The sequence below is a fragment of the Cyclopterus lumpus genome, chromosome 12 (assembly GCF_009769545.1).
Source record: "Cyclopterus lumpus isolate fCycLum1 chromosome 12, fCycLum1.pri, whole genome shotgun sequence".
NCBI lineage: Eukaryota > Metazoa > Chordata > Actinopteri > Perciformes > Cyclopteridae > Cyclopterus > Cyclopterus lumpus.
In genome coordinates, this window is record NC_046977.1 from 11,864,309 (window position 1) to 11,884,933 (window position 20,625).

General features: G+C 41.9%; 1 protein-coding gene across 1 annotated transcript in view; it reads left to right on the forward strand.

Moving 5' to 3' along the window:
* The first annotated feature begins 2,232 nt into the window (after positions 1 to 2,232).
* Positions 2,233 to 20,625, forward strand: part of LOC117740974 (NMDA receptor synaptonuclear signaling and neuronal migration factor) — a 34,758-nt gene continuing 16,365 nt past the window's right edge. The window contains 5 exon segments of the mRNA XM_034547665.1: positions 2,233 to 2,303; positions 11,423 to 11,484; positions 11,807 to 12,721; positions 13,513 to 13,585; positions 17,412 to 17,480. Of these exon segments, the coding sequence (XP_034403556.1) occupies positions 2,233 to 2,303; positions 11,423 to 11,484; positions 11,807 to 12,721; positions 13,513 to 13,585; positions 17,412 to 17,480 (1,190 nt within the window).

Here is a 20,625-nt window from a genome sequence, read left to right on the forward strand (position 1 = left end):
GTACAGGCTTGAGAATGCTGAAATAGAGCTGGATTTGACCACTGTGATCCAGCAAAACAACAAGACACTTTCTAGCTGCTCTGTGAGACTGCACTTTGACACTGTGTGGTTATGTGCTAAATGCTAACATAAGCATGCCAACATGCTCACTTTAACCAGGCATCCACCCATACGTAGCCCTTAAAAATGTTGAAGAAGATTATCAAAGTGGCACATATTTTGTCTTTTGTTACAATGATCACAGGGTAAACAATAAAAATACGCTGTTCATGTACAAAGTAATCCATCAGGAATGTGCACTTGAATACATGTGATTGGCAAACGCAGCCCCGTGGTATATATACAAATAAGTGTTTGTCTTCATCAGTTGGACAATTGCTTATTAGTAATATTAAATTACACTTTACATATAAACTGACAACTTGGTTTTATTGTTCATTAATATGGAATTACTTTAAACAAAATCCGTACTTGAGAAAAAAGATTGAGTGTCCCCCTGTTGTTAGCCGTTAGTAACCGTTAGAGACTGAAATATTGATCTGTTTTGTCAGGGTCAGAGGAGACACTAATATCTTGGGCAGATGTGGATTTATGGCCGCATACGTCTTTCTTGTCCTCCCATTCTCACTACGTTATCGTTCCTTTCCTCATCCCTTTTCTGCATACAGCACAGTATCCCACCGTGTGATGGCAGACACATCACTGCACTACTTTTTATAGAATGAAAACACAAACCTCTTCTTTCATTCTTCCTTTTGTCTCTCTCGCTGTCATTCCTTTGCATTCTCTTCTTCCCTGTTTGGGATTTCTGCTGTCCATTCATGCATCCATTCATCCCTCCTCTTTCAATCATCCCTCTCGTCTTTTTTCTGGCTTGCATGAGGAGCTCCATCATCCCGTCCTCTCCATTCATTCATCCCTCCTTCTCTCATGCTCATCTACAGTACATCCACACGCAGCTCAGTCTTGTCAGAACTGCCTCGAATTATTTACTGCTTAATGGCCTCCAGCAGCTCACACCAGCCCGGCTTTGCTTTGCTTTATTTATTAATTTTCATTCCTTTTGTCTTGTGTGTGTGTAAGTGTATGTGTGTTTGTGTGTGTGTGTGTGTGTGTGTGTGTGTGTGTGTGTGTGTATGCGTGCAGGAGGAACACATCTTAAATGATATAAAGCTCAAGGACGTCCTGTACACTCAGGGCTGCTGGTGAAATGACCTGTGGGTTGAAAGATTGACTGATGGTATGTTTAAAGGCTAATTGACCGTTACTCTCTAACCCGTGCTTCTATCTGTTTATATGAATGCATGAATGTGCATCCCACGTCAGATGTGCCAGCCAACACAGCCATTGTTGTACTTTTTTTTTAGCCTTGTGACAAACCTTTTCTGGTTTGTGACCTCTTAAAAAAAGTGTACTGTGCTGCATGCAAAGGGAGCATTGTGGATCCCTGATCGAGGAAAGAAGCCTCTCATCGGAGTGCTCCAAGGCAACTCTGCTCTACAGATGCAAGGAGCTACCCATTATGATCTATCTGTCTCGTGCACTCTTTTGAATACTGATCACATTTGCTTGAAAAAAAAACCCATCACAGTCTAAAGCTATATTGTTATCATGCTTTTTGAAGTAATGCTCACAGAGCACTGCAGCGCCTCAACCTCACTGCTCCCTCTTTCCTTGGCTGTGGATGAGAACCATTTCGACTGAGAGAGAGAGAGAGAAAATGACTGTTTACATAAAAGATATGCATAATGATCCAAAACTGGAGGATGATCCAAAACTGGATGAGATGAAAGGCAGAGACTCCTCTGCTTGGATGGCACCATGTGTCCCTTGCACAGTACCTGCACGCCTCCTCCCCCCCCCCCCCCCCCCCCCCCCCCTCCTGATGATGATGCTGGTGATATCACCACCCCAACCTTCTTTCCATTGCATTTTCAGATCAATGAGAGGCAAAGAGGACCGTGTATTTCCAGCCACACGCGGACAGCTGTGCAGCTAACCCACGTGCTCATATCCAGAGAGAGAGAGAGAGAGACAGAGAGAGAGAGAGAGAGAGAGATCTCCTTTTCGTGCATCCTTTGCTCTGCAGACGCGTGCGTGACATGCTGTCTGCTCCCGGATTTCCAGTCAGCTTTTTTTGCGGTTTTTATACAGTTTTCGTTGCCGCATTCCCTCCGCCCGCCGACTCTTTGGAATGACCCGTTTCCCCGCGTGCGTCGTGTCCATGTCAGCATGGGAGCTGCCGTGTCCAAAAGGAAGACTTTAAGAAACGATGCGATATCCTCTATGGCAGCAAAAGTTAGGTGAGTATCACCCGGAGGCTCTCCGCCGTTCTACCCATTAAATAGCAGCCGGGGGGCGGCGGTGTTGGTGTGGCGCGAGGGGGCGGGGGGGGGGGGGGGGGGGGGGGGGGGGGGGGGCTCGACAGCCTTCAGGTGCGACCCAAGCGAAGTTGCCATGTGTGACGGATGCATTGCCACTGCGCTTTCCTGGGTACAGCTAGTCCCGATTAGTAATGCGCAGAGAGGCTCTTTTGAGCCTTTCGCACGTCTGCCGACTGTCCCGTCTAGCCCGGGGCGTGCATCTGTGCAGATGTGCGCTTCCATGAGCCTTCGTTCCCTCCGAACAGCACCTGTGGTGAGCAATATAAGTCAATAGAGGATGTTATGCCTTCGCTCCACGAGACTGTGCTTTATTTGGACTGAATTAGCTCATCCATTTGGCCATGCAGCGTCGGAGGAGCGTGTTACTGGTGTTGTGGATGAAGCATCATTGTGTAATGAAAGTCATGCAGAGGCGAAGCGGGCTGCTGTGACTCACAGTCGACTAACATGTTCCGACTTTGGTGGGCTATAAAACCTGAAATAGATCATCGTGACGATCCATCATTGTGTTGTGTACGTGTAACGTATGTATTATCTTTTAAATGGGGATTTAAACAAACAATGGCTTTCTGTCTGGCCGCATTGACCCGAGCGGACAGCGCAGCGAGGAGGCTGCCGACTTCATCCCCCCTCCTCCTCCTCCTCCTCCCCCTCCTCCCCCCCATGGCGTGCAAATGATCCAGCCGTAAATGAATCAATCACAGCAATCGATTCGGTCGTTTGCATTGATCCCCGATCACGATCAGTTATTGGACGGGTTGCAGAGGGCGGCGCTGGTAAGCGGCTTGTTAAATTATTCAGCCTGGAAGAAAGAAAAAAAGCAGTGTGACTCGGACTGTTCGGCACGAGTCCACGCCGTTAATGCCGTTAACGACTCATTCGTTCACTGCATGGATTTTGTTTGTAATGGCCAAGTCTGCATCCAGCTGTTCTTAGCACAATGCAGGCAAAGTAATAGCTCCTCTATCACGCTTGACTGAGGATGAGCTGAAGCTGCAGTTTGCCGAAAAGCACGTGCAACTGTGTTCATGTGTCCACACTATGGATGCGGACGGTGAGCTGCGATCTGAATAGAACATGTGCTCTATGTGCTCCAGCAGTGGATTTTAAATAACCAATCAATGATTGACCTTGACTTGTGCAATGTCGTCCAACGTCCACAGATGAGGGCTGACGGGCTATTACGTCATTATCTCAAATGTGAATGTGTCTTCCTTACATTGCACAGTGCGTATCGGATCCTTCTTTGCATGCATGGCAGTGTGCGGGAGTATGTGTGTGTTTTTTATATGTGGGCCACCTTGAGATGAGAATGTGATGCTCATACACAATGGCAAGTGACTATGGAGGGTGTCCCGGGCATGTAGCCTACTGTAAGTGTGTGTGTGTGTGTGTGTGTGTGAGAGAGAGAAAGTGAGTCAATCTCAAGTCTCAGAAGCACACACACTCATACAGAGTTACATTTCTTCAGAGTTAATGGCAGTATGAGCCTTATTGCCTTCCATTGATGGGAAATGCAAGCATTCAAAAGTGGTTTCTCTGCATCTCTCCACCTCACACATAAACATATCTACATACAGTCAGGCCTGTGCATACTCTGCTCTACATTACAAATCTCTCCATTTCACCTATCTACTCGCTTCTCTTCTTCATTCTGTCTGAAGGGCAGGTTGGACTCTGAATCTTTAAATCTCTGCAGATTTTAAGTGCTAGGGTTTTGTATGCAGCGTCAGAGCTATGGACATATTAAATGCATTCATTTATAGCAAAGTACATTTATATTAAAAGGAATTTACCATTTATTTGACATGTTTAAGCTCATAGCCGAATTCTGACTCATCAATTTATTATCTGCAGCTGCAGCTAGTGTCCTGTTGGCGACATTAAACACATCATATTAGAGGACATACCATCATATAAAATTACTGCTGTTCGAGTAGCTAGACTCAGGTGCGCACGCACAGCCTCTCTGCAAGTTTATCCTACATCTTTCCTTCTCTTTCATAGATACTGCACACATAACAATTAGCCAAGTTATTAAAGTAGCTTAAAAACAACTCATTTTCTGTATGCTTTTCTGACTGGCCAACTTTGCTTGTGCAGATATAGACCTCTCCCAAAGCAAACGATAGACCACATCTGTTCACTCAATCAAGTTTGTTTAGTATAAACATATATATATATATATATATATATATATATATATATATATATATATATATATATATATATATATATATATATATACACATATACATATACATACAGTACATACACACACACACATTTGTTTTACATGAGCACAATCTTTCTACTCTGTTGGGGCTACAGGAAAAGTCAGGGGATCACCAAAGTCAATAGGAATGATCCTCTGGGGAACACAAATATCTTTACCTGGCAATACCATAGGCATCAAGACATGCCACTAAATAAACGACAATCTCAACCTGATGGTTGGTGGTGGTAAAGTCAGGGGATCATCAAAGTCAGTAAGCTTCAACCTCTGGGGAACACTAATGTCTGAACCACATTTAATGGTAATCAAACATTATAAACTATTGAGCCATGCTGCTGGCATGATTTGGAGAATTAGTAATTCCTACTGATAGGTGTGCCAGATCAGAAAACTCTCATAAGAGACATTTTGTAAAGCTTTGACAGATGACCCATTTAGTTATCTATCTAGGTATGAGGCCTTGTTAGCGGGCATCCCTTAAGAGTGGATGACCATATTCATATGAATACATACAAACAATACACACAGGAAACACTAGAGACACTATAGCTTCTTGTCCCCGGTGTCTGTGCCCCTGTCATCATATGCATGTTTGTGGATTGCTGGTTATGAAACAGGTCACACTTTCTTTCCCCGCAAGCAGTGAAAGAAGTAGTGAGCGACTGAGAACGAGGGGGGGAAGAGAGAGGATGAGATTAATTCCAATTCACACAGAATTCTGTGACATTGAGTGGAAAAAGTGAATGCTTTGATCTTAATATCGGCCAGAGAGGAGGGCTGTACTCTGGTTTGGGTAAAGGGCGTCGGGCAACAGCGTTCACAGAGCTGTGTGGGTGTAAAAGATGGTATGGAAGATGAAAGGATTGTTTTTTTACGACTGGGTGAAATTGAAATATCGTGTCTTAGTTTATTCAGGCCAATCGACAGGTGCGACTGTCGTTGTTGCAGACATGCAGTCACTCTCTGTTCATGAGGGTCGAGGGCTGTTATGTAATAGTTCTTTAAAATAACAGTTATTCAGATTCACTCAAGCGCAACAAAGGGAGACAGTGTTTCCTCTGAAGTTCTAAGGATCTGGTCATTTGCTTAAAATTTTGCTTAATTTTACTTCATTATTTTTATTTTGTTCATGCATTTAATATATAACTATATATACACACACTGTGTATTTCAGATTTTTAGAAGCATACACATTTGAGCATTTTTATTACATCCCCTCTTCTGTTCAATCTGACTCTGTCTTAAATATGAACGAGGCAGATCTCAGCCCAGGTTAAAAAGGTAGATGTTCAAACCTTCCATATTCTGATCACTTTTTCTACAGTTCAGTGACAACTAAGCAAGTTTAATTGATCAATGAAGACATTGTGATATGGTTGAAAGTGGACCTTGAGTGAAGATTGCTTTTGCTTTATCAACTTACAAGTTCAAACCCTACTGTGCACAATATTTCTGTATTTTTCTTTTTCTCTTTTTTTTTTCTTACAAAATAAGCTTTACTTATTATCATTGTTTTACTTTCCAAGAATATTATTAAAAAAATATCTCTTGTTAAATGTGTGTAGGCTGTATGTGGTACAGCTAACGTATTGGCATTTAAAATCAGCTCCCAGATCAGGTGCTCTGTTACTACATGTCCCATAATGCACCACACTTTCAAGACTCGCAATTAATGTTGCCAAGTCCCTTTGGCCCTCAGCACACGCAGGGAGCAAGCCTCTCAACAGGTTCTCATCACCTCATGTATTTATGTGTGTGTGTGTGTTTCTAGGAAACCCAATTCAATTAGACCATCGGAGAGGAGAATTCGATTAAGACGCATTACGAGTGAGGAATCTCTTTGCTTGGCAGCCCATTGTTTACAGAGGAGAAAAGCCCGGGGAGACGAAAGATATATGGTCACAGCTATGAACGTCGTGAGAATCGACAGGGGAAAGGAATGAGATTAGATATGGGTCAATAGCAGAATGAAATACTATATGTAGCAGCAGCGTTAAAATACATGACTCTTACCTATTTGTCAGTTCTTTCTTTTGATCAGATTAACATGCTAGTCCATTTTGTGGCCATGGAGATAATGTATTAGTCAAAATACAGTTTGAATTAAATGATGGTGCAACAAAGCACTGCATTCTAACCTATTTTCATATAAAATGGTTAAGATATGTTTCTCTGTTCCAAATGACCCATCTAATTATCTTATCAAAACTGGGCGATATTTTGCATTTAATTGCATTGACTTTACCTTTATTCCACACATTACATTACATTCACTTTAACTTGCGTCCTCTTGGAAGACAAAGTCCACTGAAGTTTTGTAAACGACGGTTTGTCTAATGTGGGTGGGCTTCACCTGTCTGAGCAAACTCAACCAGGAAAATGTTACAGGGATGAGCATGAAAAAGGTAGCTTAAAGAACAGGACTAGTTAAGACAAAAAGTCAAAGGAGAGAAGAAGATAACACTGGAATGAGTAATGAGTAATGTTTTTTATCATATGCATCTGCACGAGTGAGCACAAACTTGGAGATACTGGAGATAAAAGGTATGTTTACAGTTCTATAATGTTCCCCTCTGCTAAGTATGTAGTGATGCATATTGTTCTATATAGATCCATTCAAAAGAGATGGACGACTCACGTGTATCGTTCTGTTGTGGATGATACTCTTATCCAACTGTAGAGTGGTTTCGTGAAGTTTGTGGAAGAAAGTGTTTAAAGTGTGTGTAATCGTGTCTGAGTCCTTCAGCTTGTAAATGCTAAGTACGTCCTGAATTGTAGACCCAGACAAGGGGAAAAATATACTCATACGGAACAATTTGCTCACTTAGCAGGAGCTTCAGATTGCACGTTGCACCCACAGTAGTTTGTATAACAAAATGACAGTTACTCTAAGAGAGTAGCTCTGTTCAAGCCTTGTTGCATGACATTGTAGTCGGAGAGTGTCCTCCCAACAACAACAAGAGCATCCGTCATTTCAGCATATTACCAAAAGCGGCATATGTTTACGTTAAAGTGACAAAGCTCTAAAAGCAATGATAAAACAAGAAATATCAACATTTCACACAAGAGGGATGTTTGTTTCTCGTTTTCTCGACCTTCACCGTGTATTTATTTTTGTAACTATGACGACGAAGGTCCCCTAACCTTAGCAAAGTAGTAATTTGATCCCCAACGCAGATGTTTTTCCAAACTGAACTATGTACTTATTTCACCCCTCAACCCTGACTAAGTTGTTTTTGTGCCTAAACCACGGTGTGGTCACATGACAGATGGGGGCGTCAGATGAGAAAAAGGTTTTTTGTGTGATTGTGGAGGTAAAAGGTATTTTGTCATTGAATTTAGGGACCTGTTGGGTCGGTGAGAACTGTTTCCAAAAGCCCTGGTTGTGGTGACATTGTGACTGAGTTGGCAGCTGAAAACATGGCATTCACCTGTGGTGTTGTCAGGATATCTAACCTTCACCCATGTGAGACAAACAAAAAAACACACATGGCCAAAATGAATAATGTGTTTTTTTTAAATTTTTTTTATCACTGTAGAAACTAGAACAGGCTAGACAAAGTAACATGAAACAAATACAGAGAATGGTGGTCAACTCCCTGTTATAATAAATAATACATATAATAAGTAGAAGACTTGGCAGAGTATGGGTGTCAAAATTCACTCTTTGGTTGCCAACTCCTGTTTCCCATAAGCTCATAAACCTGGAATAGTTTCTAAAACATGACACTTATTTACATCTCTTCAAGTTAATGTTCATACTATTATAAAATACATTTCTACTTTACCTTTAAGGTTAAAGAATTCACTCTCACACAGCATATCTCATAATCAAAATATCCACTTTGATCTGAATCCAGGACCCTACACTTGAACCTGTGCCATCCTCGTCACTGCTGTTTGACTGCAATATGTCATGAAACATGTATCAATGGGCCTCTAGAAGCCACTTAAGGGGTTAAAATAACAGGCTTTCAGGGTTGACTTGATTTTCAAAGATGCAGTTGTCCTGAGGAAGGAAATTGACTCGGTTGTCAGTTGCATTTCTTTCTTCCTCATTGTCCTGACTGCTCTCTCTGTCTGCCTCAGTTTCCTCAAGTTTACTCCACCTTTTCATATTTAATATGCCCCCATTTTTCTGTACACTCCTCTTCCTCTCGGCTGTAATCCGGTCTCTCCTCCTGAGAACCTCCCCTCCCTCACTCGTTTCTCTCCCAAACTCCTGTCACATGTCTGAGAGCATGCAGGACGAATTCCATATCTGTCTGTCATGCTCTTCCTATTTTTCTCGGTCTCCAACTTCTCCGCCTTCATTTTTCCTATGTGTGCTGTTGGTTTGTTCTCCCCCGCTGCCTCATGCACCTGTGTCCCTGACGTGTCTCACATAACATATATGGATTAGGTGCAAAAATGAGAGAGGGTTTGTTTAATGGAGGTATTGAGAGGTGCTTTGCTTTACCCGTTTCCAAGTCTGTTTCCTCTCATGTATAATGTATGATGCAAGTCTCTTGCACCATTGTTTGCTGATTCTCATCAGAGTGCCCAGCCTGTTGAATTATAAAACAGGAGGGCAAAATGAACATGTCTCGGAGCTTGAGAGGAACACCTGCTGATTTGAGCATAGACTACATTTATCACAACTGTCCTCAACTGGACTGGTTGCTTGTTACATTTCTGCATGCAGAGACACGCGCGGAAAACAAACTCATCTCTTCTTGCTTTCCTTCCTTTTGCTTTTGAATATATTGTATGGAGAGTGACTCACTCACTCACACATCCGGCTGCTGTATTCACAGAAATCTCAAGGCTTGTAACTCTAAGATGACACCTGCATTATTTCCTGGTCTTGAGGCCATGTGTTGTACAGTCAAATCAGTTTTTTTACATCTTTAATTCTGTTTATATTGTGTTTACATGGTGCATATTCTTACATCAATGTGTGTTTAATCAAATCACACCAGACTAACTGGCCCATAGAAAACCTGCTGTTATAGTATTACAGCATAATAATGTTAGCCTACCGCTTGGTTTCTGTGACTGCAGGCAGACTACAGTATATGAAGCTGCTATGTGTCCCATCCAGTATCTTAACCAATGATATGATACAGAACATCTGGTGTAATTTGTTCTTTCTGATGGGGGTCCCCACTAGCCCTGAGCTCTCACAGAAAGTCTCCACTACAACCTACATAGTGATAATGAAGGTGAGTCAAAACTTACGTTATGCTCTGTAATTACTGATATGTATTCACAAAACATTAAGATCGGGGAAGAACATGAGTTTCCCAAAATAGACAACATCGACAATTTCTACTTGGTCAGTAACAATAAATAATGTGGCAACATTATGATGGGGGTTGTTAACTCGAATAGTAAAGTCATAGTTCCATTCATAGGACATCTTAAGGTCAAACATGTAGCATTACAACCGCGCTGTTAAAAGGTAACGTAGGTAAACATGGTATCTGTCTCAACTGGGCTCAGTTTAAACAAGAAACTCAGTGTGAGAGAGAAGGAAAGAGCAATGTTTGGACAATATCTGTCTTCACTGCACTCCTGCTCTTACTGTGTGTGCCTGCTGTGTTGGACAGGCTTTAATAATTGACAGAGTTGCCAGGAAGGAGGCGTTCACCCACAGATTCACCTGTATTCAGGGGATTCTTTTGCCCAGTCACCTCCAACTTTAGCTGCATTGGGAACGAGGCCACTTCCCTGAATGTGCAAGAGGATGTAAACAGGTGATATTGTAACAAAAGTTATTTTTCAGGATCACATCAATATAAACTTGAAGATGCATAATGCTTTTTGCACCAGGTCATGCGTTTTATTGATGTCTTGGAGGCACTTAGTCTTACATCTTCATATGCTGTTGGGTAAGGTTAAGGTTAAAAGCTCTGAGAAGTGGACTGAAAACATTACGACTCTCATGATCATGATCCTTGCAACAGGAGTAACTTATTAATAGCACACTCACATGTTTCTCCTTTCCTCTCCTCCCCCCGCTCATTCCTAATGATCGTCATGTTGTTATTCCTAATAGTTATTACCGTTGCTCATTCCCTCTTAGTTCCAGATTGACATTGAAAGCACATCTTCAGAGTGATTCGTCTGCCCAGTCTCTCTTTGCTCATTTTCCTCTCCTGTCACACACAGGAACATTAGGAGGTCACTGTCATTCAATTGTGAGACCCGGGGCTATTCTATTAAAAGCTGAAACCCTCTATGATATTGAGTTTTAGTTGTAAGTGGCTGAATGGACGTCTGTCACGCATTTATCTTTATTTCTGTGTGTGAGTAAAAGAAAGACCATGAGAAAAAAGGAGCTAAGCGCCGGATGCAGTACTGTGGTCATGAAGCCTACAGCATCTATGTTCAGCCAATCTCCAAGACATTTTTCTTCAGTTGTTGACACGGTTTACTATTTTCCTTGACACAAAGATACAGTTTACATCCACAAGAAGGACACAAACACACTTACGGTCGGCAGCTGCAATTACATCCACTGACAAAAACTGAGGTCACACTGAGAAACGAAGTTGAACAATCCTTCACTCTCCAGTATCTCCTGCGACCGTCTCATACGCCGTTTCTCTTTCAGTCTGAGGCTGCCTGCAGTGTGGAGATAAAACAGCTGCATCTTTAATCTGTGGGTGGCACAAGCCCACAAAGAAGGCAATTAGATTTATATTTACAATTCTCTTGCCCTTCTCTCTTCTCTACCCTTCCTTTTCCTCTCCTTTCAACTCACCCCTACTTTCCATCCATGAATAATGTCTTTATGTGTGTCATGTGTCCCCCACAGAGCAGCGCGAGCATTTGGAGAGTACCTGTCCCACACACACCCTGAAAACCGAAACGGATCAGGTCAGCGTCTTAGACATCCTGCCATTTGTCCATCCCTCTATCCTGCTCTGCCTATTCCTTTGTGGTCTTTAATCCTTCCTCCACCTGCTTCACCTCATCCTCTGTAAAAATGCCAGGCTGCGACCATTAGTGTTTGGATCACTACAATAGCTGGTAACCGAAGAAAGATGATGATATTTTCCTCTGTGTCATCCTCAGCTTGTACTCTCTCTCTCTCTCTCTCTCTCTCTCTCTCTCTCTCTCTGTCTCTCTCTCTGTCTCTCTCTCTCTCTTCTCCCTGCTATTTTTTTCCTCACATTTGTCTATCTTTCCATAATTCTAGCTCATCTTCTGTGTGAAACCTTGGTGGGTCCCGACGCGGAGTCGCCAAGTGACACGATTAGCCCCAACAACAACAACCACCTCCATCCCTGTTCCAACACCACCAAGGGTTGTGAGGACAAACGGGAGCCCAGCCTGGTAAAACCCCCACTGGGCTTACTCCAGCCTCCTCCCCCTTCTATCACCATCTCTACCAAAGCATCGCGACTGTCCCTCGAGCGCAGCTTCTCAGCGGAGGAAGACCAGCAGAAGTGTGTTGAGTGCACCCTGCAGCCTGCCCGCGTGTACACCATCACCACCCAGCGCGGTATGCTGATGAGCAGCGGCCGGGGCAGCAAGGAGAGCCTAGAACTGGACGTCATGAAGGAGAAGTCGGGGAGTGGCGGGGTGGGATCCAGAGGTGGCTTGATCCAGCCCTCCACTTCCCCTTCCTCCACCTCATCGTCTCCAACTCAGCACCACCATGCCAGCAGCGGCCGTGGCACCAGCCACCATCACAGAAACCATCACGAACCTCACCACGGGAACCACCACCACCACGGCGCCCCGGTCACCAATGCACCCTCCAGTAGTGGAGGAGGTAGCGGAGCAAGTGGAAGCAGCAGTAGCAACCTGCAGCAGTCTTTATCCATCGCTGGATCCCACTCCCACCACGGAACACACCACCACGGCCACCACCATCACCTGTCTCAACCCCCGATGCAGACCTCCGTCAGCGCCCACAACATCCGCGGCTGGGGCGAGGGCGGAAAAGGGGAGGCGGAGTGCAGCGGGCTGGCCTGTGAGTCATGCAGCGGCGCCCCCTCGCGAAGCCAAGGCTCCCTGGACCTGGAGAGCGCAAACCGAGAGGCAGGCAAGCAGCACCGGCGCCTAGAGCGGATGTGGAGTGTGGACCGGGTGACTGGGCTGGAGAGAGGTGAGAGGGCGGAGGACACAGAGCGAGGGAGAGGCGCTGAATTCCAAACGAGGGCGGGAGGGTTTAGGGTTTGTTCATGAGACCCTTTGAATGGGATTAGTATTGGATCAGAGATGAAATAGCATTTGACTCATTTCAATCACTTGCCTGAATGCATTTCTTGTTGTTGAAAATGAAGGATCCACTTAAACTTGATTCCCTATGTGTCCAGTGTGTGCGACAGTTCATTATATATATATATATATATATATATATATATATATATATATATATATTTGTTTCCAAGTAATAAATATAGGCTTCGTGGAAGTTTAAGGACCACCTGAGTGAAAACAAGCACACTTAATATTTAGTGTGCATTCTGTAAGGAATAACTAAGAAACTTTGAAGTTAGCGTGTCATTTTAAGTTATTTTACCATTTAATATCAGTCTAATGAAACAACACAGCTTAGCCAGAAGTCTGCATGAATGAAAGTGAAACATCAGTTAAAAGTGAGTTAAATCTATTTCCTCTCAGCTCTGGTGGGGACTGAGGGTTTGTTGTTGGATGTGACATGGTGGTCTGTATATCTGACTCTTCGTCTCCCCGTCTCTCTCCTCTGCTGTTTCCTTCTGTGTGTCTCCCTCTCTCCATTTGTGGAGTGGTGGACTGTGAAGTGCTGGTGCTATCGCTGGTTTTGTGCTTCCATATTTCTAATATATTTATTACGATGTTTGCCAATATGACACATAGATTATTCTCTTTTTTTCCACTTAACCCTGGAATGATCATTTTCCTCTCTAATTGCAGATGACACTAACTGGTTCCCTAAGGAAAATATGTTCAGCTTTCAAACTGCCACAACAACCATGCAGGCGTGAGTGTCCAACCTTCAAGCACACATACACATCTCACATGTACACAAACACAAGTGACATCACACACCAGCCTGAAACGTCACGCTGGTGTGTGAGTTAACGGGCCATACTGGTGTGTTTGCACATCTGAGGCCATTACCTACAAACTTTACATAACCACAAACCATTTTTCCTAAGCTTGCTTTAGGATTTTTGATTAATTTCCACCTGTCCAGGTTGCCATTGATTTTCATTTCTGTAAGCTATAAAAGCAGCTTGCAGAACCTTAAAGCTTGCTCAAAGAGGACAATCTATCATATTGAATACTTTGTCAATTCTTCTTTTTTGTTGTGATAAAGTTAAATAATTGAGGCATGGTAAAGCAGTTGGACCATTTGACATCGGAGATTTGATATTGACCACAATCTCATTATCACTTCCACAACGTAATTGATTGTTGATCTTTTAGATTTATGGACACATTTTTTTATCATGGAATTATTTAAATAAAAGGTGATACGTTGACTTGAGAAGGTTTCAAGTTTCTTTTCATACAGTGCTGAAATCTAATTTAATAAACTAACCTAAAGAGTCTGCAGCCATACTAGTGGTTGTGTGAGGCTGTGCTTAAGCACAGTGGTGCTTTGAGCTTAATGTTCCCATAAGGATGCTCACATGGTCTAAAATGACAATGTCAACACATGTGGCTGTTTTGCAAGCATGTTTACCATGTTCATATTTCGCTAAGTGTGTTCACGTGCTAACATTTGCTAGTTACAGTATAGCAATGGCCATTAGATATTTTGACTTGATGGTGGCGCTAAATGAAAAGTCACGTGACCACCAAGTTATTAGCATTTATACATCCAAAAGTTGTTGAGATATTTTAGTCTGGATGAAAGTAGTGGACCGACCCACCCGGCCATCCCAAAAGGCAGGCTGCTAGCATGGCAGTAATGTAAAATGTTTGCAGTTTGAAGTTCATGGGCTAAATAAATGCCTGTGAGCATCTGTGTAAGTATGATAGCAACCTGAGATTCTGTCCAAAAGATCACCTGCAGGTGTGAGAGTTATCTCAACTCTCATCACAACAAAACATAGCATCTCCAGCATCTTCCAGAAATCTGTTTCTTCTCAACAATGCCTGTCTAAAAAAGAAAAAATCCTTTTAAATGCATCCTTTTGCAATACTTGTTTGACCATGTTCAGAATACAAAGGCAGACTCAGTCAATATACACAAGTGGTTATTAATGCGGCCAATTAAATAAATTCAGACCAGTAGCAATTATGTAGCACTGCAAGTTTAGAGTTTATTCATGGCTGTCAATTATGACACACACTTTTTGTCTGATTAAGCGTCTCACAGTTGTTCCTCTCTCTGCTGTTTGGACTCATTGGTCACTGGTGCCTGAAGTGTGTTGTTTCTTTTCCCCCTCTACTCTCTTCTTGCTTCCTAATTAATCATGGGACACTCAAACAGGATATCGTGAGTATACTTCCCTGCTTGCTTCTTATTTTTTTCTGAGCTAGCTTACCTCTTGATCTTAACAGCTGTTCCTTAACTTTGATGACAACCATTTCACTTTCATCCTTGGGTTGGGTGATTGAGTTGAGATTCAGCTGAAAACAAACTGACCAGTACAAGAAAGAAATATGGATGTTAGAGAGGTGTGTGTGTGTGTGTGTGTGTGTGTGTGTGTGTGTGTGTGTGTGTGTGTGTGTGTGTGTGTGTGTGTGTGTTATTCTGGCCTGGCAACAAATTGTGTTTTTCGAAGCATCAATCAGAATCTGACAGTTATTGTTTGTCAGTTCGAAACCTATATAGTCAGTACAAATACAAATAATGTATTTTAATTCAAGTAAAAAAAAAAAACATTAAAAAAGGCCCAAAGGGGGGAAATTGAGTTCCTGGATTGTCATACAAGAGCAGAGATAGAGTCCAGTGAAATCCACTGCAGCTGAGATAATTCAGGAAAATGTCCATCTGAGCATTGGCTGACCTAAACCCTGTCAGCTCACATCCATCCGGCTGTTCTGTCAGTGTGGCCCATACAACCGCCCTTACTAAGGACACGGCGATAGGTGGGTCGGTCATTTAAGATCCCGGTGCCAGTCATGTTAAAGTGCTCTAATCCGAATCGACAGCCGTCTCCAATTATCACCGAATCTGTGCTGGCTGACTTTCAGCGTGTTTGGAATCGACTGTGGCAATTGGCTCTGGAGAGATTTGTTAATAACAAGTATTTATAGTGCTAACATGTGATCCCCAGTGCCTTCTGGTAAAACTGTCCTATTGGTTGAAGTTTGGAAATGAAGTCAGTTATCATTCAGTTTTCAGCTATGTATTAATCATGAAGCCGTATCATCATATGTTCAGTGTGAAACATCTGTGAAATAATCCCTGAGTGTATAGGCAAGCTTTGAGGTAGGTTAAGATAAATGTTGTGCTTTGAGTTGAATGTTAATGTCAGGATGGCAGCAAAGGTAACATTCTGATCTTCAGCAGGATTGATGTTTAGCTTATTCATTACCTCAGTTTCTTATTAGTTATTAAGGTACTTGGTCAAGTATTGGACAAATTTACATTTTTACTTGGTCATGGCACTAGAGCAAATAAGTACTTAGGCTTCATCTTGTGGGGACTTTGAATGTCTGTGGCAAAGTCAATGGCAATCCATCAGTCTGGACCAAAGTGGTGGAACGACCAGCAGACCTATGATTAATGAGTAAACACCCAGAGCAACGATGTGGCTCATTAATGTAACGTGTTCCTCCATTACGATGAACACAGGTAGTGTAGCTTATTTTGAATAAAGCCCACTTATGCCATCTTGGTGTTGCTCAGCGCACCAAATGCATATTAAAATGGTCCCTTACAAATGCATTATTTCTTGTTTGAGTGAAGTTTGCTGAAGACAATAAGACGAATATTTAAAAATGCATATATATTTGTGACCGGTTTCTCAAGACTTTTGGCTATTTGCATGACTGGGCTTGAGGCTCAGAGCCACAGAGAGGCAGGGGAGTCAGAAAGTATTGAGCAATGGACTAATGCATAGTTAGTTTGGGCCTTTTTATGGGATTGGTTGAGAGTAAGATTAATTAAGAATATTGCCAGCTGTATTTTACTACTTTCCACAACTTCAATTATGATGATTTTACTACTTTCCACAGAGTCAGTCAATTATGTTTAGCACGGTTGGAGAAGCTCTATCTCTGTTTCTGCTATGGACAAATGTTAATCAGCTTCACAGGATTACTGGGTCACATCTTTCCTGGTTAACAACAATAAGTAAGTATCTTGAAGACATATTCACACATGGATAGTGAGGCATTTCACACCATGTTTGTACTTTGACACATAAAGAGGTGTTGCTTTCTGTAGACCAGAATGGTCTCAAAAATTAGACAATGACTTCAATGAACGCAGGCTGCCACAACAATTTGGTTGTCAATCTCTTGCTTGTGAATTACATCTCCAACTCACTGCACATAATAATATATAACAGGTATCCATGACTGGTTCTGGGAAGCTATCAAGAATCATAAAATAATTATATCTGAAGTGGAACTACTAAAAAGACACGTAGGGTCACAAGATCAGCGTCTCTATTGTAAAATGGATTATACCACATGCTGACTGGCACATCTGTTACAGGGATTAATAGAAAATAAGATTTGAGCTGGTGATGTGATTTGACTTCCTGGTCTTTATACTCAAAGCTAGCTGCTGCCTACCTACCTCAGCCTCCCATTAACAGCCAAATAAACCCTGCAGCTAAAAGCCCTGGAATCAGCCCCCCTGCACTGTCCTACCCTCATCCCTTTAATACTGTGCCACGTCCCGGCAGGGCTTTCTGGGGATTTGTGCAGATACAAAAGCGAGAGAGGGAGCAGGATTCGGCAGAAGTCATCCAGAGGTACGACGCTGCACCTACCAGGGTGCGCATTGCTTTTTTGTGCTGTTTGCACTTGTTTCTGGCTCAGCAGTGACTCCGCTGTTGCTTATTTAAAGCCGCGTCTAATCTGACTAAGACAAAGAGTCCCAACGTGGCATTCGAAGGGCGTCAGCAGCTTTAAAACAGGACGTGCTTTCAGCAAGACCTGCTACAGTGCCCCCAATTTCTAGGCCACCCACATTGAATGGGATTTTTATTCTTAGACAAAACGTAAAAAAATCAAAAACGGGTACTTACTGTATAAGGGGTTAGATTCTGCTCAGCCACACCATGATTAACTGATTTGCTAGAAACATTTTGTTCAGCAGACGTATTCAAACCCCCGCAATACAAGTTGGTATGTTACTGCATCCTTCTGCTGCAAATGTTTCTGTACTAACCTTGCAAAACAGGGTGAATTTGTATTTCCCTAAAAGGATATAAATGATAGAAATACTGAGTCAGATTCTGTAACAGTTGCCGGAGGAATGACATCAGTAACAAGTTCAGAAACTGTCCCTCTCAGGGCCCAGATGCTCCGTCACACAAGGGCAGATGGTAAATGTGACACCATGCATGCAGTACATCTCAATTCCTTTGACATCTCAGTGTCATCCATCTGCAGTGTCACAGTGATTTGAAAATGAGGAAAAAATAGCAGAAGAAAAAGTTTTAGGAACATTTTGCCTGTGTGTCCACCTGAAACCATCCCTTGAAAAGACGATTATATATGTTATTACATTAAGGCCATGTCAGATGTTTATGTTTATGTTTATTTATTTCCACTACCTTGCCTTTATTATTCTCACTATTTTACCATTTAAAAAAGGTCAAACAGGAAAACCAGATCAAAGTATAAAGAGACAATTACTCGTGAGTCTATTGACACAGTAGGCATACAGTATGTGTTGCATTCCTGACCAGGTGGAGCACTTTGTTCTTCAACCTAAATATTCTGTAACTAACAACACTGTGAAAACAGAAATATTTTTTTTTCACATGTAGTGAATAGCTACTGGCTCAAATTTGGAGCATTTCTGTATTATTTTTATTTCAGACTGATGGGGCAAATCTTGTAAAAGGCAATAAAAACCCAGCGTGGATGAAACACCTTCGACACGTAACCAGTGTTTTTGAGTCTATCTGCATTAGTATAGATCGGTCATACATTTCATACAGTAGCAGTTTTGATACTAGAATTTCCCGACATAGATGACTATTCTAGCCATTGTTATGAACAACAGCGATGCACAAAACAAGAGTAAAAGAGCCATTTCAGCATTGCTCTTAATTACCAGAAAAGTAGATTTTACCCGGTACTCTTTGATGTTTGTTTTTTTCCTATTCATCATTTTTTTCCTCTTCATCATTAAAAGAGCTAACCTAGTTATTTTTGATTTTCTGGAGCCTGACTTTACTAAAGTACAACCTTTTAAGTGCTTTTACTTTACCTGAGTATTTCGATAAATTTGAACTGTACTTTTTACTGCCCTACATTTAGTTAAGAGCTTAAGTTACTAGACTAGAATGGAAAGGTTCATTTTTATGCTCACAAATCGGCTAACTTTCTTTCTAAAGCTTAGCATGCTCAGATGATTTATTTGTTTAGTATTTTTGTTTAGTTCCTGTCTCTTTTTCAGAATAATGGTGTGTTAAGTCATATATTCATGACACAATAATTATAAACCAAATTTGAAGATCCAGATTATTACTAAACATATTCAACTAATAAAGTCAGTATGTAGTGTTGTAGAATACCCCCAGCAGTAAACTAGTTAGTAGTTGACATTAGCCCCACCTTTCCCTGCTGAACTGTAATGATTACGCATTAATGCATCGATAATCAAACTCCTATAACATAATACATATTATTCTAAAATGTTGACATTCTGCATATGGAGTTGGCTACTTTTACTTAGCAAAGGAACAAAAACAATGTGTGAGATAGAGCAGGTGTGATCATCTTTCTTATGAAAAAAAAAAGAGATGGAAATGAGCATCACAGAAAGAGCAGAAGAAAAGAGGAGGGCAGATCTGTCTGATAGTCTTGAGTTGGAAGTGGAGGTGGCCATGGTTCTCTCACATCTCCTCTCCTTCTGACTAAACCTGATAAACTGTGTCCACACCTCTCCTTTGTGGGCAGCTGAGGTTTAAGCACAGGACGTTCAGTGTATGACTGGGTGTAGTGTGTTGAGATATTATATAAAGTACAAAAGTAAGCAACAATGATGTTGCTCATCTGTAATTAGTTATATTAAACCATGTTTTTGCATAATGTAATGCCTGTTGCTTGTAAAATTCATTGTTTGATGTTGCAAGTTGTTTTGCTGACATTTTTATGGGGGGTAAACCAAGGACAAAGAATCCAGTCTATTTATTTGTCCTTTCATGTTGATTGTATATTTATGTGCTTCTCCACCAACAGATAAACATGCACCCACATATGCGTACATACACACACACACACAAACAAAAACCACATGCTGAGATCATTAATCATGAGGGTCGACTCGTGGCTTGCTATATACAGAAACTGTGTGTAGGTGACATGGGAGGGAGGCAGAAAGATAAAAGGATGTTTATCTGGGGCTCTTGCATAGAACATCATGCCGGGATCAGGCAGAAAGTCACAGAGAAGACCATGCAAGCCCCATTTCTTTGTTGTCATTAAACCCACTAAATGGATTTCAAGGGGAACATAGTAATGCAAAGCCTCTCTATATTGAATTACTTATAGACTACAAATGCATAGTGTCGCCAAGATGTTTCATTGTTGCTGGGAGACATGAAAAACTCGTAGACCTTTAGAAGGCATTATAATACAAGAAGCAAATTGAAAACAAAAAGAGGAACGACCTCAACACGTTCAATGTTTTTCTAGTCAGCAATAACAGCGTTTTATTTGATCGTTTGACATTTTCTGTCGTTGGATATCGTGACGCAACAGAAATGAGGGAACTGTAATTTGTTGTTTGATCCTTTAAACAGCAGCAGATGCAAATATAGCTTGACCGATACATCGGCGGCCGATATCTTTAAAGATTTATGGACAAGTCCCACCGGCTGATATATGTGTTGTGCTCTTAAGCAACACCGCCATTATTGCAGCATTATTTCCATTGACAGT